Source organism: Poecile atricapillus, chromosome 20, assembly GCF_030490865.1.
Source record: "Poecile atricapillus isolate bPoeAtr1 chromosome 20, bPoeAtr1.hap1, whole genome shotgun sequence".
Lineage (NCBI taxonomy): Eukaryota > Metazoa > Chordata > Aves > Passeriformes > Paridae > Poecile > Poecile atricapillus.
This window is the reverse complement of record NC_081268.1, coordinates 1,182,847-1,205,368: the sequence shown is the minus strand read 5'-3', so window position 1 is coordinate 1,205,368 and position 22,522 is coordinate 1,182,847. Positions and strand designations below refer to the sequence as shown.

At 50.3% G+C, this 22,522-nt stretch overlaps 1 protein-coding gene across 7 annotated transcripts in view; it reads left to right on the top strand.

Annotated features, from left to right (window-relative positions):
• The window catches only part of PBX3 (PBX homeobox 3), a 102,794-nt gene extending 87,614 nt beyond the window's left edge, over window positions 1-15,180 (top strand). For 6 of the 7 annotated variants that reach the window (XM_058853329.1, XM_058853330.1, XM_058853327.1 and 3 more), the window contains 6 exons: window positions 48-238; window positions 2,021-2,156; window positions 8,517-8,682; window positions 9,868-9,980; window positions 10,820-10,909; window positions 13,622-15,180. In XM_058853329.1, coding sequence (XP_058709312.1) covers window positions 48-238; window positions 2,021-2,156; window positions 8,517-8,682; window positions 9,868-9,980; window positions 10,820-10,909; window positions 13,622-13,714 — 789 coding nt within the window. In that variant the 3' untranslated portion in view covers window positions 13,715-15,180. The remainder of the gene's footprint in view (window positions 1-47; window positions 239-2,020; window positions 2,157-8,516; window positions 8,683-9,867; window positions 9,981-10,819; window positions 10,910-13,621) is intronic. The other variant, XM_058853332.1, reaches the window with a different exon arrangement.
• The last annotated feature ends 7,342 nt before the right edge of the window (window positions 15,181-22,522 follow it).

Below are 22,522 nucleotides of genomic sequence, written 5' to 3'. Positions count from 1 at the left end.
TTGTAGGACAGCACAAACCCATGTCTGAGCCTCTTCTTCCTCCACAGGCATGTAATGAATTTACCACTCATGTAATGAACCTCCTCAGAGAACAGAGCCGGACACGTCCCATTTCTCCCAAGGAGATTGAGAGGATGGTGGGCATCATTCATCGAAAATTCAGCTCCATCCAGATGCAGCTCAAACAAAGCACTTGTGAAGCAGTAATGATTTTAAGATCAAGGTTCCTTGATGCCAGGTAAGGCAGAGGCAAGTGCCTCTGTCTCTTTTGCGGGGGAAGCAGTAATTTCTGGGCAGCCCAGGAGAGCCTGGCCATACTGGAGTGGTGTCCCATGTCAGCAGGGATGGGTGGGAGAGGCTGCTCTGTCCCAACAAAAGCCTTTATCCACAGCTGCTGTGGAAGGGACTTCCTGCACAGTGGTCTTTCAGAAGCAGCAAGGTATTTTCTACAAATTTCAGTGTAAAGACTGGTCTTGTTTTTCCCTCCTTGGACACCTGCACCACTGTTGGAGCTTGGTGCCTGTTCCGAGGACCCACAGCCGCCTCAGTGAGCTGCTTGCTTCACGAGCTGCCAGGGGGCAGGCAGACAGGGATTAGGAGGGGGGTTTAGGCACAGTCAGAATTGTTTTGAAAGCTGATGAGGTGGGATAGTGATCCCCAGCCCCATCCCCATCGCAGGGGTCCCATCAGCAGCACAGGGCCCTGGCAGCTGGCAGGGCCTGGCAGAGCAGGAGCGGAGCCGCGCAGAACAGGGAGGAGCAGCAGGCGCCACACGGAGCCTCCCTCCTCCAGCAGATCGCACTTCACACCTGAAAGCTGTGAGGAGCTAAACAAGACCAAAATAATGTTATTAACAAGGAGGTCACTGGCAGGTGTGGGAAATCAGGGTAATTGCAGGCAGTTGGAGGAGGTGTCTATGGAGAGCTCCAGGAACGCAAAGGTAGAGCCTGCAGATGTACATTTTAAAGTGATTTCTTTAAAAAGGAGGAAGGTAAATAAGGCAAAATGAGCGGAAGCATAGTAATGAGATAAACATAGCTCTAGGGAGGGAGCTGCCTGCTCCAGGATACGGTGCAGTTAGCAGCACCGTGATACTCGGCGAGAGCGCGCTGGGGATTGCGCTCGGCTGCCGGCTGGCCTGGGGCACAGCGGTGATTGCAACAGCCCTGGGGGAAGGAGCTCCAAGGAAATGTTTAACTGGAGCCTTCCAGAGCATGTTCCACAAAAGGAGAGCAGCCGTGGGCACAGAGGGATGGCACGGCGGCTGTGCAGGCACTGCCACTGTGACCCGCAGGTGCCACGCGGCGAGGGCTGGTGGCTGCAGTGGGCCGGAGCGTGCGGGTGCTCTCCACAAGGCCTCTGCCAGGTGACGCTCCTTGGGGCCTGTCCCACGCGCCAGAGCCTGCGCCCTGTGCAGCCCACGGCAGGAGGGGCACAGATGGGTCTCACACACAAAGCCCTGAAATCCACTTGCTGTTGGAAGCCAATTAGCTCAGGGAGGGCCGTGTGAGGACACATCAGCGTGGCTGCCCCATGCTGCTGTACCGTCCTCACCCTGGGGAGCTGTGCAGGGGCCCAGCTCACCTGCGCTGAAGAGAAGGAGGGAAGGGAGTCTGTCAGGCTGCTGCTGGCACAGAGGGGCTCCGTGGCCAGCAGCTTTGGGCTGGGCTGTGTACTGGGCTGTGGAGGAGCTGCAGGTAGGCTGCTGACTCAGCACCTGCCTCACCTTCTCTGCCACAGCACGTGAATGTGGCCTGTGCTCCCATGGGATGAACCCTGCAGGGATGAAGCCAGAGGTAGAGGCCAGAGGCCTGTGGGGCTGGGTGCAGGACATGGTGTCACTGCCTGCTGCTCCTTCCTGTGGTGCTGGGGAGCTCAAAGGGATCAGGGTGCCAGGACAGCACTGTCGTGTTGTTCTGCAGCACAGGCTGTGAAATGTAGGCTGCTGCTCCCCATCCAACCCTGCCAGGGACCTGCTAGCATCTGGAGGAACAGTGGTGTTTTCCTTTTCTCATTTCAGACGGAAAAGGCGTAACTTCAGTAAACAAGCCACGGAAATCTTGAACGAGTATTTTTACTCCCACCTCAGTAACCCCTACCCCAGTGAAGAAGCCAAAGAAGAGCTGGCAAAGAAATGCAGCATCACGGTATCGCAGGTAAGCAGCTGGGAGGATCCCTGCACCAGCAGTGGGTCAGTCTCCTGCTTCCCCTTGCAATGCTGCCATTTCCCTCCAGGCTCTGGGAGGTGGCTCCAGTGGAGGTGAGTGGTAAGAGCCAGGCCTGCCCAAAGCACCTCTCTCACCCCTCCATATTTGTGTGTTGACCATGAGGAGGTTTGCAGGGTGATGGAATGTGGCTGAGCTCTGCAGGAAAGGCTGCCTTCCCATGTGGCTGGGGCTGTGCTGGGGTACAAAGGTGCTGTGCACAGAGAAGATAAAAATTAAAAGTGGCCAGGTCTGCACCACACTTCACCTTAGCAGTGAGGCTCCTGGCTGAACCTTGCTCTGCTTTGAATTCGTTGCCACTGAGCAGGATTTCTGAGAAAGGACAGTTTATTGACAAATATAGGATCTATCTTTATATAGATCCAAATTTCTTTGATTGCTCAAAGTTGTTTTTCTAAGCAAATCAGAAATTCGGCCTCTAGCTATGCTGAAGCAACACAAGTGGTTTCTCTGCGGCAAAACTGCATTAGGCAGATTTGCTCTTTTTGCCACACACAGCAGCTGTTACTGTGAAGTTAATGCAAGAAACCCAGCACCTCCCCAGTCAGGACTGTGCTGTCGTTGGCTGCAGCTGCTTTCTGTGTGGGCCAAAGTGCCTGCACAGCTCAGATTGGTGTCTCACAGCGGTGCTCAGGCTGATGACACCATCGAGTTTTCCTTTACCAGCAGCTCGAAAAGCAAAACACCACTTGGCATTCCATGTGGCCTGTGTGTTTGATAGAAACCCCAATTATTCCCACACAAATCTGGCTTGTACAGCTTGGTTTGAACTTGAACTTGTGTGGCAGGAAGTGCCCTGCAGATTCCAAGTTCTCCAGCCACCCCGCTGCTGTGGCGGGGGCCAGTGTGCTGGCTCCTCCCTGCTCCCTCAGCTCCCTTATCAATATTTCAGGTCCTTGAGAGGAATGGTGCCTGCGGCGCATGTGTTAACTATTAATGATTGCAGGCTGCAGTATTGGCATTATTAGCAATGCAACCTTTAGCTTTATAATTAAGACCTGAGTGAGATTTACTTTATAGACTTCCATTGAATGCATAAAAATCCAGGCACTTTATTGAAGACTTTCAAACGAAAGACTGTCCAGCTCCTCCAGATCTGGAATGGCTTGACTTTGGCTGCACTCACAGCATCAGCCCTGGCAGACCTGCCCCAGGACACGTGTGTGTGCTTTGCTGTCTCCTTCCCTGTTCCCTGGCACGCAGCACATACCCCACTCCCACTGGGGTTGGAAGTGCCTGGCTCAGTGCCAGGGGAAGCTACAGGATGGGGAGGGAGGCAGTTTCTCCCAGTCTATTTACAAATAGCTGTGCTGATGGGCAGGAAGTTTTTGAGGGAAACTCAGCACACAGCTCGTTCCCTCTCCCCTTGCTCCTCCCTCACTCTTAGGATCACACAAGGACTGCAGTCCTGCTGGGTGCAGGCCGTGGAGGCTGCTGGGCTGCTCTCCCTGCCCTCGGGCATCCCTGCGGCTGCTGTGGATGCCTGGAACCAGCCAAACAGCCTAAGAGCATACAAGTGCCAGGGCACTGTGGTCTGCAGCCTCAGTCTTGCTGATGGTTTCAGTCCTTGGCATGAGATGGTTTGTGGCAATTCCTTCAGTAAGGCGTGTCCAGAAATCTTCAACAGCCTGCTGTATAGTTAGGAGAGGCCATGCCATCAACATCAACTTAAAGAACCCAAAAGTTCTTCAGTTTTGGTTAATGTAATTGGGGGAGATGACATGGGAAAAAGCCCACCAGACCTGCTGAAGAGCTGTTCCCTCTGCACCCAGTGGTGAGTAATGCCTGGCAGGGAGGGGCTCAGTAATCCCTTGGTGTGGACAGATAAAAAGACAGATCAAGATAAGGCTGAAGTGACTGTAGGAAATGAGATGGAACATTTGAGAAGCCATAACTGATTGCTTCTAGTGCTAATAGATCTGATTTCTTTCTTAATTGGTTGTTTGATAAGATTTAATGTATATGCTGTAAAATGAAATAAAAGGCAAGCAGATGGTCCAACAACCCAGCAGTGGAAGAGAGCCTGTGACAGGAATATAGGTTTGTCTTTTTAATATTTGATACAGACATGAATTAGTTGTTTCTTGAATCCATTAGGAAGTCTGAGTGAGAGACAGGAGTAGCTGCATTGTGTCCTCCACAGCACTGTGTCCAGCAACCTCAGCCTTGCTGGGTGACATTGCCAGCCTGGTACAAGGGCATTGCTGCCCACCCAGCCTGGCAGCAGGGACACAGGACTGGGCCCTTGGCCACGGCTGGGATTTGCTCTGGGAAGATGTTATAAATGACCTGGAAAAACTGGGGTTGAAATGGTAAAGCCTGGAAATGGGGCCATGTATCATGTAATGGGAGAGGAGCACGTATGAGAGAGAGTGAGTGCCTGTGATCGGCTGCTTGCTTTGAGCTCCTGATGGATCTGCTGTCACAGCTAGAGAGCATGAATACCATAGATATTCTAATCTTTGATTTCCAAAGGCACTTCCAAAGGCTTCATGGCAGTACTGCAGGTTAGTTGGTATTTTGTAGGTCACACTGGGCTGGAGGTGTCTGTCTTTGTACTGAAAAGGGTGTGTATTTTTGAGGCTGTGTAGCAGAAGAGCTCTGAGCAGGCACTACAGAGCAGCCCCACACACACTGCACTGGTGGCTGACAGCAGAACTCTGAGGATACAACCCAGAACTCGGAATGAATGGAGGAGTCATTGAAATCCTGGCAGCAGCAGCATCGCAGGGGACGAGCAATGGCATCCGAGGAAGTGACTGAGCTGCACCTCGCTCAGGGCTTCATGGAAGATCTCTAAGTGTGTGTATTTTCAGCCTTGACCAAGTGTCCCTTGGACCTTGCCATGCCTGTCACCATGCCCCATTTACCTCCTGTGCTGCAAATACCCTGGAGGGCCAAAGAGCTGGAAAAAGGAATAAATAACATTAAGGGATGGCTTTCCAAACTCTGGAGCTGTTGGCTCCAGATGAAGAGGCTTTGTCCTTTCCCTGGCTGAGCCAGGCTCCTCTGTAGCCTCTCCTAACGATGATCCCAAGTGTTTCTCTCTTGTACTGTCAGAACCTTGTACATGCTGGGGGCAGATTCATGGCAGAACATTTTCTCCCTCAAACACTTAATTAGTGAGTGTTTTGGGTCATCCTCCCCCCAGATTAAGCTGCTGACTGGAAATCCTGCTGCCATGGCACTTTACTGAGCTGCAAAGAAAATTGTCTCCCAGAATCGTTTCATTGCAGGTGGGAGATCGATGGTTTCTGTTTTGATATCGGTGTTTAAAATAATATGTAGAGAAGGTTTTTCAAGAAAAGCATAAAGACAAACTATTTATTGAGATGAATACCTCACACAATTTCATTTTTAAGAGTGTGGAAAAGGTAATTCTGGGGGAAAAAAATGTCCTTAGCGGAGAACATTGTCGTCTGTAATTTAGAGCTACCCCATCAGCACACGTTGGAGGGAGATAAACTGTATTGTCTGTTCTCCCCTACCATGGCTGTGAGGCTGATGTTTTATACTTTTGCAGATGAGCCTCTTTCAGGGTGTCACAAACAACCATCAGTCCATCACATGGGCTGGGGAGAGGGCACAGCCAGTGCTGAGAGCAGGGCAGTGGAGTACAGCAGTAACATTTTTCACTGCTTCAAACAAAAGAAGGATGTGGTTGACAAAGGAATATATTTAACATTGTTTTAAAGAAAGGATGCAGGAGTTGGTTTCCAGCACCCCTCTCGCCCCGTCTGCTTTTGAGCGCTTCTGTGAGCAGTTGGACAGGGCAAACTGTGTATGGAGGGGCTTTTACCCCTGGACTTCCTGTGGGAAGCAAGGAAAAAAGCTGCAGCATAATGAAATGGTTCTGGAGGTAAAGTTCTTGGGTTTAGGTCATAGACTGTGATTGTGCAACATTGATTTTTAGTATCTTCTGGTTTGTACCATCTTTTAGGTGTGGACCACAGACTGTGTGCTACAAACATGGAAACACAGTGGAAAGATTTCCACAATCCATGAATCTGTAGCTCCTTAATTCCAGCAGTGATGCTCTTGCATCAGCTGTATCTTTGCTGAATGAGCACTGATTTATCCCAGGAAATCACCCACTCTGGAGATACAAGGCAGGCTTGCCCCATCCCAAATCCCACATTAGGCATCTTGATGATTTCAGTAATAATTTATTGTCTTTTTATTTAACATTGCAATTAACATGATAAATAAGTGCAACAGTATTGTTTGAAATGTAATATACAATTAAGCCCAATTAATTAATTGGCCTTCAATGATCAGGAGGAGAAAGATGTTCATTGTTTTTTTTATGGGAAGAGATAGTTTGTTTTAATGAAAAATGTGTTGTGAGGCAGCTCACGATGGAGACAACTTCCATGTTGAGGGTGAGCTCGGGGCTGAGTGAGAAGCCGGGTCCCAGTGCTGACGGAGGAGCCCAGCACCTGCAGCCTGGTCTTCCCTGGAGCCATGGCAGTGCCAGCAGCACGGGCCAGGTGAGGTGTGCTCCAGGCAGGCAGGGATCCTAAATCCTGCCTGGCACAGTCTGCTGGAGCAGTGCCCTGGCCCTGTCCTGGCATGGTCCAGCTGCAGCCACAGCCCCCGCGTGTCCCTGGGTGTCTCTGTGTGTCCCTGGCTGTCCCTGGCTGTCCCCGGCTGTCCCTGGGCTGGGCACGCTCTGCCCTGCACTGGTGTGTCATGGGAGCACAAAGGGTCCTGGGGCAGAGGGATGGGGGTAGTGACCGTGCCCCCCCGGGCTGCTGCGGCTCCTCCGGCAGCCCCGACACCGCGCAGGGCGTGCGCCGCAGAGAGGAAGAGTTGAACATTTCTGGATGTTCCTTTAGATGTGCTGTGCGGGTTAAACATAACGTACGAGCACTGCTCCTCTCATTGCTTCCAATTAAACCTTGCTTGTTAGTTTAACCTCTAGGTAATCCCATCAAACAATTGATGTCAAGGAAACACTGCCCACAGTGGCTCTGGATGAGTGGCCATTAATTTTAATTGCCTTGATATTAAAGATTAAGAAGTATTGGGACTAGCAGAATGGAAACGATCTGATGTCAAGCAAATCCACTCGTTGAGGCTTCCCCAGGCTGCTGGTGATATTAAAATTTTACTGTGAGAATTAAATAAACCTTTATTAGTGATGGCTGTTGTTTGATTGGTCCAGGGGTGTGCATAAACAGAGGGGTCTCATGCACATCCGTGGACAATACAGTTGATGTGCAGAGATTCTTCAATTATGATACTGTTAATAAAGCATAATCTGATTGTACACAATAATTATTTGCTAGGTTTCATTAATGCCTTATTGCTTCTCTGACTGACAAGGTGATATTAAGTGCAATATATAGAATACGGTGGAGTATTATCGGGGGAGCAGGATATATAAGGTGCCTTCCATATTACTGGTAAAGGCCAGAGGTTTTCCATTAATTGTGGTTAAACAAAAGCTGTGATGCATCAAATACAGCAGGATTTGACTCCTGCCTCAGCAGGATCCTGAACTGGGTGCTGTGACAGGACCCCAGCCCCTGCCACGTCCTGTGGCTGTGTGATAGCCACTGGGCTGTCACTGGTCCCTTCCCCTTTACCACTGGAGCAGTTCTTTTATTGTCTCTGCTGTGTTGGCCATTATCCATGTTCCAAACTGGGTTTGTTATTTAGGAGCTCTGTTACAGCAGCTGAAGTTAAACAAAGCCCCTAAGCAAGACTGTACAAACTTCCCTGAGCGGCTCCAGGCGTGACCCCTGTGCGGGTTAATAGCCGGTGCCCTGGGAGCCACCTTGGCTTCAGTACAGCATCTTCAAAGGGACATGACAAAGTGACTTTTCAGCCATTATTGATTTATATGATTCCTTTCATTTTCAGCCAACCAAACACGATTCTGTGAGTGGGCTGCCAAGGTTGTTCCAACCCAAAAATAAAGAACAATTGCTCTCACTGCCTGCTTGCCTTCAGTCAACCGGACCTTGGTCCCCCCTGAGCAGCATTCTGGGTCTTGCACCAGTTTTCCTGACAAATGGCCCATGGTGGTAGGGGAGAGTGCTGTGGTGCAGCAAGCTCCAGGATGCATGCAGACATCAGTCACTTGTTGTGTCCCAGTTTGCCAAGAGAGCAGCAGAGCCAGGTTTTGCTCAGCTCCATAGTGATGTTTAACTGACCCCAGGCTAGTGCTCAGGTACCTGGTACGGGTTGTGTTTCTGTCATCTCAAAATCACATCTCAAAGTGATCGTGCTTTGCCCAGCCAAGCACTTTGTGTCCTTCACGTTTCCCACCTCTCTCCACTGCAGGTGTCCAACTGGTTTGGCAATAAGAGAATCAGGTACAAGAAGAACATCGGGAAATTCCAGGAAGAAGCCAATCTTTATGCGGCAAAGACGGCCGTGACTGCAGCGCACGCCGTGGCCGCAGCTGTCCAGAACAACCAGACCAATTCCCCCACCACACCGAATTCTGGTACGTACCTGGCTGCTGCCTTCGAGCATCCTGGAGGGCCGTGTGCCACAGAGGGCCCCGACGGCGCCCTAGCGAGCTCAGTCGGGATGAGGAGCAGGCAGCTCCTTAGCAGCCATGGCACAGGGAGCAGTCCTGAGCCCAAGGACCAGGGTGGACCACAAGGGCTGAGCAGTGCCATGGATGGTCCCAGCCAAGCTGCCACAGCAGTAAGCAAGAGCAGGGTGAGGCCCATGTAATCCCTGCAGTGGTAATGACTGCCTGGCTCTGGCTTCTGGCACCTTCTTTGTTTCTGTAGTTACTTTAGGCTTTTTCTCATTCACTGAAAAGAATGTAAAATGGAGCAGAGATCCAAGTTTGGTTGTGTAGAACTGTTAAATTTATTGTCAAGATAACAACAAAATAGAGGAATATTTTAGCATGCTCTAATTACAGTTTAAACTCTGGATGGTTTGAAATGGAGTAGATGTTATAAATAGAAATCTAAGAACGGAACTTTAATTTGGAGTTACTCTGTGACATGTTCTGCTACAGGTCTTACTGGTGTGCCAGTGACATTTTGCAAGTCTGAGCACTGCATTAGTCAGGGAGTGTGTGAGGGGGGCATTGCTCTTTTGGGCTCCAGGGGAAAAGGTTGCCACAAGCACAAACACTGTTCGCAGTCAAGTTTTGCTGTGACTTAGTTGTGGACAACTTTTAAAGAGGATAGAGAACCATGGGGAAAAGACTTTAACTAAAAGAGAGTAAGAAAAGGGTTCCTTCTTTGACAGTAATAAACCACACGATTGGGAACTGCCAACAATTTCCTTTGGAAGGAGACACAAAGCACAGGCTCAAAATGAGTGTTTGGTGATGGCAACTCATGATGGAGTGATCCACAGGGGGACAGCTCTGATATGGAAACGTTGTTGTACAGGCTGCTCTTCCAGAGGGAGGAGGTGCCCTGGGTTGCAGGGAGCCTCCAGGCTTGCCCAGTACAGCTCTGGTGCGGGGGTGAGAGCTGGGATGTGGTGGCCGCTGTGAGGGGCCAGTGGCCACGCTCACCCCACGCCAGGGCAGCAACTTCCCCTCCACTGAGCCCTGCCTGTCCTCTCCTCTCCTGCTGCTTCTCCTTCCCCTGCCCTCAGGTCTCGGGGTTATGTTTTTGCAGCTCTCTGTTATTCAGCTACCTAACTCTTTCCTTTCCAGGTTCTTCTGGTTCTTTTAACCTCCCAAATTCTGGGGACATGTTCATGAACATGCAGAGTCTGAATGGGGATTCTTACCAGGGGTCCCAAGTCGGAGCCAATGTGCAGTCACAGGTAGGAGAAATGCCCCCAGCAGGGCCTTTCTGGCAGGGTAGGGTTTGGGCTAAAAATTCCACCTTACTCTGGCTCTATTAACTGGTCTGGGCCTCGCTGCAGAGTGGAGGCCGCATATTTCTGGATGTGGCCTATTCTTACCCCGGCATTGAATTTCACAAATATAAAGGAAAGAATGATTTTTTTCTGATTGAAATTTTAAGCTTTGTGAATGCATTCGGCTCTGGCTTGAGCTCATGGAATGGGACTGGGTGCATCTGACTTCCATGGACACTGTAAATCCAGTGAAATTTTCTTTCTTTTTTTCCTTTCTTCCTTCCTCCCCCTGCCCTTTAAAAAAACAACTCTCCCATCTCTCTTTTATTTAATGGACAAACTTTTATTTATTAATTTAATCATCTATTTATTTATTTACTTAAATGTCAGAAAGCATCTGACTGAGCTATTACAATACATCTCATTGCCAGTCACTGTTCCAGCCCTCTCAGAAGGGCTGGCTCCATGGTTTATGTGCTGTGTACACACCATCATCTCCTCCACACATGCCAGCACACACAGGCGGGTGAATATTCCCAGCACTTTGCTGCAGACACTTGGGAAGGAGCTGCGGGCTGCGGTGCTGGGAGGAAGTTGTGTTTGGTGGTGAGAGCAGCAGAGATGTATGGGCTCTAACGGGCACGGATTGGTTGAAATTCTGCCAGTCAGTCTTGATTGATAAATTTGCCTTTCATAGAAGATGCTAAACCCTTTTGGCTCACATAATTCAAAATGTTGCCTATTGTAAGTGATGATGTTTTAATAGATTTGGAATGATGAATCCTGTCTCCCCTCACTTTAAGGTGGATACCCTGCGTCATGTTATCAATCAGACGGGAGGATACAATGATGGCTTGGGAGGAAATTCACTGTACAGTCCACATAATTTAAATGTGAGTACCCAGGGGAAGAGTGGTTTGGAGAGCCATAAGCACAGTGGCAGGTAAATGCAGTAATTAATACCTGTATTAATTGCTCTTGCAAAAAGTGTTGTGTAATATCACATCTTTGGGGATGAACCACACAACAGCCTTGGTGCAGCTGTAATGCTTGTTAGTGTAAGAAGAGAGAAATTCCAGATCTGTGACTATAAATGGTTTGAATTTTTATTTGTTTCAGCCTTATGAGTTAAAAGGTAACAGCCTGCGAGAGGCTCCTGAGGCTCAACAGCCGGGCAGGGAGCTCTGCTGGGCTGTGCTGCCTGTGCCAGGCGCCAGCCCTGACAGATTTCAATGCAACTTTGGCCATTTCAAGGGTGCCCTTTTTCCTGTGTGTAAGAGGCACCTTTGGCCTTGTTACTCCAAACGGCAGCGAACAGTCAGTCTGGCTAACAGATGCCAGTAAATGCAGGGATTATGGGCTTGATGGTGATAGGTGCTAAATGTCCTCCTGCTGGCCGTGAGCGATGGGATGTGACAGTGCCCGGGCTGGGCAGGCCGTGCCCGTGGCTGCGCGCAAGGCGCCGGGATAAAGGATAAATCAACGTGGAGATGCGTTCTTCCTTCGGCTGGGAGCGGGGATGGAACATCCCTGCGGCAGCGGCGGGGCTGCAGGCACAGCCGCTCATCACTCATCCCCAGCTTGTTTCTCCCACTTACAGCTGCAACAATTAGTGCTTTATGGGTTGTTTTTTTTTAATGTTTCATATTTGCTTGAGAGGTGATTTTTCTTTGTTTTCCTTCATACTCATGGACTCTAAAATTACTGTAGAGAATTCCCAGTCTAGTGACCCTCTCCCCCCTCATAGGGTTTATCCCAGTGCTTCCCAACTGATGTGGATTGGGGTACAGGTGCTGTGCAGCCCCAGAAACCCACGGAGAAGGGGAATGGGGAGATCCAGAGTGAGCTGCTGCAGCCATAGGGAATGGGAGGTTTTCCCCCCGTTTTGAGTTGCCACTTGCCATGAGAGTAAATATTAATGATTTAAAATGTGATTGAAGATGTTCAATTGTAAGGGGAAAAAAGTACCATTAAATACTCAAATCTTTTACATTTGAAATGTCAAATCTTTCTTTTTGGATTTATAAATAACTCATAATAACCCACAACAAACCATATAAAAAGCCTTTTAGTTGCATTTCTCCTTTTTCATTTAAGTGTTTTGAAATGCTTCAGAGAATTTGCGATATCCTTATCAACATGATAAAATATGAAACTGTGATTGCCTGCAGCATTTTACAGACATGAATTCCATCTTCACTGATGAGGCCTGATAAGGCGCTGTTGTATAATACAGTGCATAATCTCAAACCACCAGAGTAAGGATTAATTTATTTGAAAAAAAGAATGCTTGCTGACAACCTCTCTTCCAGCTGCCAAGCTGAGTAAAAATATTGTACATTTGTTGTTTATAAATTTGGATAAAAGAGGAATGATGTTTACTTCAAATGGAATATCTTTAGACTCATATCTGCACAAGAGTTTTTCTTTCTCTAAGCAGATTCTCGTATGGTTCCGAAATAAAAGCTCGCGGTGTTTCCGCATCGGAGCAGGGTCTGTGCTGAGCAGTGCGCGGGTATCGGCGGGGGCTCAGCCCTGGGGTGCTGCGGGTTGGTGCTGCCGCTAATTTCACTGAAGGGAAAACCCGAACCCCTGGGTTTGTCAGGATGAAGCTGCGCTGTTTGCTGTTCCATCTGCAGAGGAGATAATTACCGAGGCTGCTCTCCCCTGGTGCAGCCGCTCAGCGCTCCCTTGCAGTGATCGATGAGCGCGGGGCCGGGCTGGCTGTGGGCTGCGAGGGGCGGCGGCCGGGGGTCCCCCGCCACACCGCCGCTGCCCCTGCGCGTCCCCCCAGTGTCCCCCGGCCCGGGAGGCCTTGGGTGGCCGAGCCCCACGAGCACATTTCCCCGCTAACCTTTCCCTGCCAGCCCCGGGGGCAGCGCGGCGCGGCCCGGGCGGCTCTCGCGGGCGCTGCGCTGAGGCCTCCCCGTCACTTCCACTCAGCGTCCCCCAACTCACGAGCCCCGCGCCTCCCTCTTCTTGACTGACATAAAAATATGTAGCGACAAGCTGTCTGCCACAGCCGAAATCCGATCAGACATTGATTCCAGCAATTGCCTCGATTGGCCAAGACATAAGGCAAATTTGTTGCTGCGCTGCTCGTGCTAAGGCAGGTCTGAGGCGGGAGGGCCGCACGGAGCGGGCCGGAGCGGGGCTGCCGCTGCGGATAATTGCAAAACCGATCCTCTCTGCCTTTCACCAGGGACCTGGGGGGGCTTGTGCAGGGAACCAGGCGGGGCAGCTCTGCCGAGGGCCCTGCCAGTGGGAAGAGGCCATTCCCAACTTGGGGAAGTGAGGGGAGACGCGGGGGTTAAACACGGATTGCCCCAGGCTCGTCTTCTCAGGGGAAAAAGCTGAAGTGCCGGTGAAGGGATGTTCCTCATTAGAGCAGGGATGATCTCTGCAGAAATCCCACAGCCCTGACTGCAGCCAACATCTGGCTGAAGGGCTCCTGCTTTCCCTGCTCGGGCACATCCCACGCCTCACTCGGGCGCAGCCAGAGGGGTGCGGGACATTGCCCTGCCCAGAGCCCCTCAGCCCCACAGTCAGCCCCTGGTGTAATTAAAATAGCAATGGTATCAATTGACTTGTTTTTGCCTTTGCAGGCTAATGGAGGCTGGCAGGACGCAACCACTCCATCTTCTGTGACTTCCCCTACAGAAGGGCCGGGAAGTGTGCACTCGGATACCTCTAACTAATCTCCTAGCAACACTTTTTCCCTGAGCTGAGATGCCTTGATTAGTGCATTCAGAGTTGCAGGAGAAAAAGGAAAGAGTTTTTTTGTAGCCAACCACCTACAGCTTTACTGTAAAACCTTGTCTTACTAGAAAACTTGGTAAATCTGTTTTTTAAAGGTATCATAATCATTTGTATTTATACTTAAAACACACAATGTTAAAAAGCACTTTATCCAATTAGGCCAAGATTTAGCATTGTTTATAGCCCTGTAACTATTTTATCATAATTTATTATCAGCAGTTTTATGATGTTGGTCTAACAGTTGCCAATTACTTGGCCTTAAGGGTAAAAGTACAGGACAAGCTTAACCTCAGTAGCAAGAGCAGACACAAAGAACCGCCTCACCCAAATTTAATTGTGTGCATATTTCCATGGAAAGTCTACAGGAATCACAGACTTTGATTGTGTTTCATCTTTTCATATCTCACAGAGCTGGAATAAAAAGAGCTGTTCAGTTATTTCGGTTAACAATGGTCGTGTTTAAGAATCCTTATTCGTCACATTTTTGTTGAGATCTATTGTCTTACAAATTAGATTGGAAACCAGGAGCATCTTTTCTTGCTAAAGCCCCCCCGGAGCCCAAGTCTCCTCTCCGTATCCGACACGAACACAGGTTGTTCTTGGGAGACGACGACTCTTGCTGCTGGTCTCTGTGCACGCCACCACCCGGGGTTTTACAGTACGAGCTGGGTGCTACCCACACCTGCCAAGGGCTGGTGCCTTTGCTTGGCAGCAAACCACAAACAAAGGAAAAGGAAAGGAAAAAGCACCGTGATATGGAGTGTTGTACATAGTGTAGCAAAAGAGTATTTATACATCTCACCAATCAAACACAGCTTTATTACCTCATGCGAACTCATACAAACCAATAGACTTTCAACATGTTCTGTAGCTTAGAGTGCTCACTTACTACCTCTGAACGATACTCACGCTGTAGTTTGTCTCTTTCTTATCTTTTTGCATCTTGTAATTAACTCTTTGTTTCCCCACGAAATGTAATGTACATTGTAATCTCCTACAAATCAGGGTTGCCTTGGCAACTGCTAAAGAAGCGGAAGTGGAAACATGGGGTCTTAGGTTGGACACAAAACAGTGCAACTGTTGTAAATACTGAGAAGCATTTTGAATGTTCTTCATCTTGTTACTAATACACGCAAAAACCAACAACTAATTGTAATGCATACAGACTTCAGTATTCAGTACTGTACATCCCCCTGGATTGCAGGGGCCCTTTCTCTCTCTCTTTTGTATTGTATGCGATTCTGAAACTGATTGAGTCATGAAAATAATTTGTGGCAGTGATTCTAATGTATTAAACCGTTTCGTGTTACTTTCTAACTGGATTACACCCTGGATTGAAAAGTCTTCCTCGTGGTAGTTATATGTAGTTTCAAACATGAATAAACTTTTTGCTTTCATGATCAAACGTTGACGTAATTTCTTCCTGCTCAGTTCAAGTCTGCCTGGGGAGATGCGTTGGTCTCCAGAAGAGCGAGCTGGCATGGAGCGGGAGCTGAGCATCTCTTTAAACACCAGCAGGTCCTTGTGCCCTCTTGCCAGGAGAGAACTGGAAATCCTGGGAGAAGCACATCCTGGGCAAAGGCTTCCACCTGCCAGCGCCTGCCTCCACTGCCACCCTGCTCTGCTTGGGAGCCACAAATCAAGTGGAGGTAAAGGAAGGGGTCAGGCCTTTAGATGAGTTTAAAAGCCATCATCATATTCACTCTTAATTACCATTTTTATTTAACATTAACTTTGGAGCTATAGCCTCAGCTAGCAAGTCTAATGTGATTATAAAAATATTTTTCTTTATTAAAAAAACTTTTTTGGAAGGACGTATATATATAAATGCTAATTTTAAGTCTTTTTAATAAAGTAAAGGTCAATAACAGGTAATAGCCTATTTACCATATCTCAAGGAAATTGACTCACAGGAAATCAAATTAACGTTAATCACTTGCAGCAAATGGTCTTTGATAAATATAACTACTCACTACTTGGGTTAGTGCAGCTAGGCAGGGGGAGGCCGAGTGCTCACCAGCACCAGCCCCTGCTGGGCTGGAGCCGCGTCTCGGTGCCTCTGAGGAGCTGCTGGGCCATCGCCTTCCCTTCCCTTTGGCTGTTCGAGCCTTCAGATGCTGTTTTGGGGGCTGAACAATTATTTGCATGATTCCATGAGCTTGTGGTTCAGCTTTTCTCTACAATTCTTGTACCAGGTTATTTTGTAAAATACCTTTGTTCTCCCACTCTCCCCCCTGGGCCGTGATGACACTGCACCCCATGCTGCCTCGCACCAGTGACTGCTGCTGCTCTCCTTCACAGAGCAGACTCACCTCGATCAGGTTTGGAATTGAACGGTGCTTCTCCTTCTACAGGTGGTGCATTTAAATTAACAGGTAAATAGCTAGACATGCATTGCAAAGCCTTTGTTATGGGAGCTGGGGCAGGTGGGGACTGTGGACTGCCGAAGACTTCTGCATGCTGAGGACAAAGCACCCAACAATTTGCATTTGCTAATGGAGCTCCCCAATTCCACAGGCTCAGTGCTCATGCTACAGCTCAGTGGAAACTGTATTTTATATTTTAAATGTAAAGTGTGTCAGCGGAGGCGTAGTAGGCAGCGTAATGAACACTGAGACGTCCCTCATCTTGATCACATCTCTGCTGGCCACAGGCAAGGACCTGTCACACACTGAGGAGGTTCATAGGAAGGCCATCAACAACCTTTGGGCCGCCCTTGCGTGCCCCACGCCCGCTGGGCATCATTAGCTGCTGCTTTACAGCATTAAGGCTTTGGGTCCCTTTGAATTACAAGTGCAATTTGGTTTTCCTTACGTTGGAGAGCAGCCGCGTGGTTCCATGGCAAATAATAAACATCTTATCCTTGAGGCCTGATCACGCATCAGGGAGGTTTACTGCCAGCACCAGTACTAGGATCAAGCTGCTGATGGTGTATTGTGTTTCACCCAGTAGTTACACCCTGAAGGGTGTCGGAGCCTCGGAAGAACAGCGGCTCACACCAGGGGAGGAGATCCTCAGCCCTCCCACCCTGCCAGCTCAGCGGCACCATCCCGATTCCCTGCAGCCACGTTTGAGCTTCTGGCACACGAGAACCCTGCAGCCGGAGCCATGGGAGGTGCCAGCCCTGAGAGCCTGTGTGCAGCACAGCAGGACCAAAAGGAGGATTTGCGGCAGGTCCCAGGAATCGCCATCTCCTGTGCCCGGCACCTACCTGAGGCATCCATCACTGGGACAGGCACGAGGGTGCCTGGAGGAGAGACCCACAGTGCTCCCCTGGGCACGGCTCGACAGCCACTTCTGGGACCGGCCCCAGCTCCGTCTGACCTGTGGGGACCTCAGCACGGCCACTGCTCCGGGTGTCCTGCACGGGGAGCTATGAGCAGCCCTGCAGCTGGGGAGACGTGGTGCTTCTGTTTGTGACCTGCCGAGCCATGGGAGCAGCCCCACAGCCCCCCCCAGAGAACAGCAAACCTCCGTCTGCTGGCAGCGGAGCAGGTGACAAAGCTCCCCGTGTGCCCGCCTCCCTGTGTGCCCAGGCTTGGATGCAATGAGGGATCCTGAGCCCAGGGAGGGAAGAGCTGGGGACACCCTGGGCCATGGCAGGATCCGTGCCCCTTGGGGCTGGGTCAGGGCTGACTTGGCACCGCGTGTGTGAGGCTGACGGCGCCCTGTGATCCTGCAGCAATGTCCTGACCGCACGCGAGCCCGTGTGCAGGGCCACTGCCAATATCTGTGCCATGTATTTCCAATGTGATAAAAGTAACTGTGAGTAACTGAATATGTTTCCAGTTTGTGTTAATAAAATACATCTTTTTTAAAGAATGAAATTCTTCAAAGATTGGCAAATTTTATTTTATTTCATTAGCTTTAATGTCACTGCCATATGGACTGTGAAGAAAAGTGAACCATTAGATCAGAGGGACTGAGTTATCAGTGTGACACAGAAAGCTCTGATACAATTGTTAAGGATAAGCCCTGGAGTGATTTATTGCCTGCATTGTATTAGCCACAGAGGAGTTATGATATGCTCCCCATTCCTGTATCATATTAGGATTTTATTAGTCTAATATGACATGGTAATATAATATATTATTAGAATTCCCATCCAGTGATCCTTTCCTTGGTTGCAGGGGCTGGAGAAGGTTTTGTGTGCATCCGTTCCTGGGCCATCATGCCCAGGGAGGATGGGGAACACCAGGGATGGCGCAGTAGCTGAACCTTCCCAGGTGGGCCATGGGGCCTCTCACCTTCTGTGGGCACCCCGGGCCACCTGTCTGCCACCGAATTTGTGTCCCCTGAAAGCCGCCGGCTCCTCCCTGCAGCTGGGCTAGCGGAAGGATGGAGCTGGCATTACAATCTTTGCTGGCAGCCGAGCCGCAGCCTGGCTGTGTCCCGGTCCCCGGGAATGGTCCGTGCCCTGCGGGATCACGGCCCCGGCTGTGCCGGGCTCAGCGCAGAGCGAGGAGCGATCGGCTCCGGGCGGAGGCTGCGAGCGCCCGGCAGGGAGGGAGCCGGGGCTGCGGATGCGCTGACACGAGCCGCTAATTGCTGAGCCTCATCAGCGTGTCCCCGAACTCCCACACCTCTCCTCACGTGGCCCTGCCCTCTGGAAACCCAACTTACCCAACAAATCCTGAAGACAAACTTTTCTTCAAAGTTTCCCTGGCGTCCCCATCCCTGTGTCTCCGAGCCCCCCGCTCCGCCTGGGAGCAGCTCGGAAGCAGACGCTGTTTGTAGCCTCATTCTTGCCTCCAGCAGCAGCAGCAGGAGGAAGAAGTTCAAGCATGTCAGAGCGCTACTAGGTGCTAAATCCCAAAATCTATATCAAAGCCTATTTGATCATCTTCCTGTCATTGATATAATAAAAAGGATTAATTTATTGGAGACTGCCAAAACCCTCATGTGGCAACAAATTTAAGGATCGTGTTTACACAGGCTAATTAAACCCAATTACTTTCATTCCTCTCCGCGGTGGTAACGCGGGGGCTGAGGTGTGCGCTGGAGCCCCCGGGTGAGCCCCTGTTCCTGGGGTGCGTGGGGACCCAGGGCTGTCCCCGATGAGCACATCATCGGGCCAGGGACCCCGGAGTGGAAGGGACTCTCCTCTTCCTCCTCCTCCTCCTCCTCGCAGTGCCCCGGCACGCTCGGCTCCCTGGGAATGGCACCTCGGAGCAGGGGACTGTGGCACACGGCCACCCCTGGTTGCGGGGGAGGCTTTGGGAGAGCAGATGGGGCCACTGCCCGTGGTGTGAGATCACCTATTAACGCCTGCTATTTGTATAATAAAAGGTTGCATTTTTTGGTGGTAAAATTCAGCATAAAGAGCACGCGTCATTAAGTATGGAAATCCAAAATTTTATTAGCAATCTGCTAGATCTGAACTGACGCCAATTAAACAAAAAAGATATCATTTATAAAAAGGCAGAGTTCAAGTTGTATTAAATATGAAATGCAATTTTCTGCTGGTTGTGATTTATTACCATTGGTACATTGTTCAAAGAAGCATGTTATATTTCAATAGAGAAATATTGTTTATTCATTAATATTTTAAAACTTGCTTATTGCTGTGTATGACTCTCCTGCAGAATGAAACTTATGATTTAAAACATGAATTAATAAACACATTTGAAAGTGTTAGACAATATCACAACCGCTCATTTTTCATTTTCCTGAGAGCATATTAAACTTTTATAATTCTGTACTATTATTTTCCAAATAAAGGTATTGGCTCTAAATTGCTAATTTCAGGTACAGATGAGAGAAAGCAATAACAGATGTTGGGAATCAGTCACTATGTCCTGCTAATATGGCTCAATACTTTTGTTCTCACATTATTCACAAATCTCCTGTTAAGCACCACGGCCCCCTCAGAGAGTCTGGGGTGCTCTGAGGTGGGACAGGAGGGCTCCAGCTACACCAGCCTGGAGAGAACAGTGAAGGTTCCAGGTGTGCTGGGCCAGAGGAGGATGGTGAGGGTTCCAGGTACGCTGGAGCCACGGGGCTGCGTCGCGCTCTCAACATCAGGAAACGTTTGATAGAGGCTGACATTCTAAATGAGGCCGAAAATATTTTATACAAAATGTTATAAAGCAGTAATGATCCCAGAGGCCTAGGGTTATCTTGGTGATTACCTGCACCCACCACTTGAATCAGCAGCATTACGGGGTCCAGACCCGATACGCGGATCCCTCGGAACTCATTAGTCCTGTGTACTTTATATAGACTCACCTCTCAGCTGCTTGATTCAAACTAACCTTTTTTGTATCTTAAAATCTCTGCTGCCACAGCCTTGCTGTATTACCATAACAATAACCAGTATTTCAATTTTAAGAACTCATTTTTCCTCAAATAGAAAGTGCCAATCAATTTAAGGAGCAGGAGAGGCACGCTGGAGCACAGGCAGGGCACGTGCGCTGGGGCCTCGCCCTCCTGCTCCAGCCCATTCTGGGTGGGAAATGTCTTCCTGCACTGCACTTTTCCTCCTCACTGGCCACTGCTCCTGGCTCATGCTGGACAGAGGGGATTCACCTCAGAACCTTGAATCGTTGCAGGGGAAGTCATGGAAGGGGATGGGGAGTTGACATTTACAATGCTTCCCCAGTCGCTGCAGAGAAAGGCCAGGAGTGGGGTGTCACACGGGACTGGCAGGAAAACCCTGCCCTGTCACTGCCCACAGCTGGGCAATGGCTGAAGGGGGGTCCCCAGGGGTCCCCATCACCCTGAGGCACAGGCAATACCCTCCTGCAGGTGGCTGAGCACTCCAGCTTCCCTGCTCCCAGTGGCTCCAGTCAGGGGTTCGGGGTTATGGGGAAGGCTCCGGGACATGTCAGAGCAGATGGCTGGGGAGGGGTCCAGGTAGTGCCAGTGTCTGTGCCTCATCTGACTGCTGGTGGGGTTTGTGGTGGCCCTCACACCTGACAGCTAATGTGAATTAACTATTCACCTCTTCGTTGGGCAAAGCAAATCTGCAGAACTTATTACTCCAAGCCTGTCAATTAATTAAAGTTCAGTGCTTAATCAAGTTCCAGTGGCCATAAACGGGACACAGGGATTTCTGTCTCCTGAGCACCATGCTTAGAGCTTACAAGAAGCAGTGTACAGTGTCTGGCACTCCCTGTGTGATTCCTCCTCAGATCAGCCCCCACTTGTCCCCACTGGTCCCAGGGCAGCCACCTGGGAGCTGGTTCCTCTTGCTGGGCTCTGTGGTGGGCTCCAGGCTGAGGACTTTGTCCTGCCATGTCTTGGGCAGTGTTGGGAGGGGTGGGAGGTGCTTCTGGGCACTGTGGGGTGCAGGGGCTGGGAAGTGTCTGTGCCACCCCTGAGAGCCCCCAGTGACCCCAGCTCCTCCCTGGAGAGGGCACACAGGAGACTTCACTTGGAAACTCATCCTTGGGTCCCACCTTGGCTGGACAAAGAGCCACAAGAAAAGCTGCTCTGGGTGCAGAGGGAATGTCTGTGGGACAGGAAGGCTGGGCAGCAGAGGCGCTGAGCTGGTGGGCACCGGGAAGGAGCACAGCATGGAACTGCAGGCACCCAGCAGAACAACGCCTTTGCAATAGGCCTGCCCATGTGCTTCAGAGACTCTCCAGCCCATCCATAACTGGGGAGGAGATGCTGTCCAGCCACATGGGCAGCAAATTCAATTAGGTTTCTCTCTCCCAGAATGTGGCACAAGAAGCAATCTCTCTTTTTTGAAGAATGTAATAATAGAGTGCAATGGAAATGCATCGAAGAGACTCTAAGAACAGGATCCCTGCTTTAAATCTTGAAAGCAGTCAAGAAAAATATGTTGTTTACCTGAATTTGTTTTTCATAAGGTCTCCCAGAGGATTAATAAACTAACCCTTCATCTGTGAACACCTGGTCCTACACGCCATCAATAACCCCCTGCACCCTCTGTGTCAGCGCGCACTCAGTGGGAGAGGCAGATTGCAGGAGCCTCAACAGGAGTCACCAAAATGCCCGTGACAGAGAGGACACACAGGACTCTGCCTGTCCCCAGGGCCCTTGGGCTGCACAAACACGGAGCTGCTCTGGGCCCATGTCCCAGATGTGGTCCTGAACGCCAGGCTGGGGCAGGGCTCTCCCAGGAGCACTGCCTTGGTGGGGGGAGGCCCTGGCACGGCCCTGCCCTGGGGGGCCTGGGGGGTGTGAAAGGAGCCTGGTGCCCTGGCAGCAGCAGCCTCCCCCTGGGCGGGTCTGCGGGCTCGAGCCTGGCATCCCTTAATTGACTGATCGGCTCGGACTGTCAGCGCTTACCGAGATAATTCAATTTATAAAATCCCATTAAGTAGTGAAAGATTTTTTGATTGTTGAATTGTTTCCTATGTTATGCAAGTCATTTTGGTTCCTCTCACTTGGAAATCCGCTTCCCATTTGCGAGAGCTGGCGATGGAGCCATTCCTCCGTGCTGGCTGGTGCTCAGATACTCTGAGGGTAGGTGAGTGTGGGACAGAGGCAGCTGGGACAAAGGAGACACTCCAAGCTCGTGTCCTGCCAGTGTGCCATGGCATCTGAGTGTCCCGTGGTGTCCCCGTGTCCCGTGGTGTCCCCGTGTCCCGTGCTGTCCCAGTGTCCCACAGTACCCTGGTACCTGGGATCATCCCTGCAACCTTCCTGCAACTCTCATCTTGGCCACAGGCAGGGGTGTGGCCGCAGCTGCCCCTGGCAGCCCAAACCATCCCTTGGCCTCCGTGTTCCCGTGCCAGAGCAGCACCGGGAGCCAGCGGCTGCTCTGGGCGCGGGCA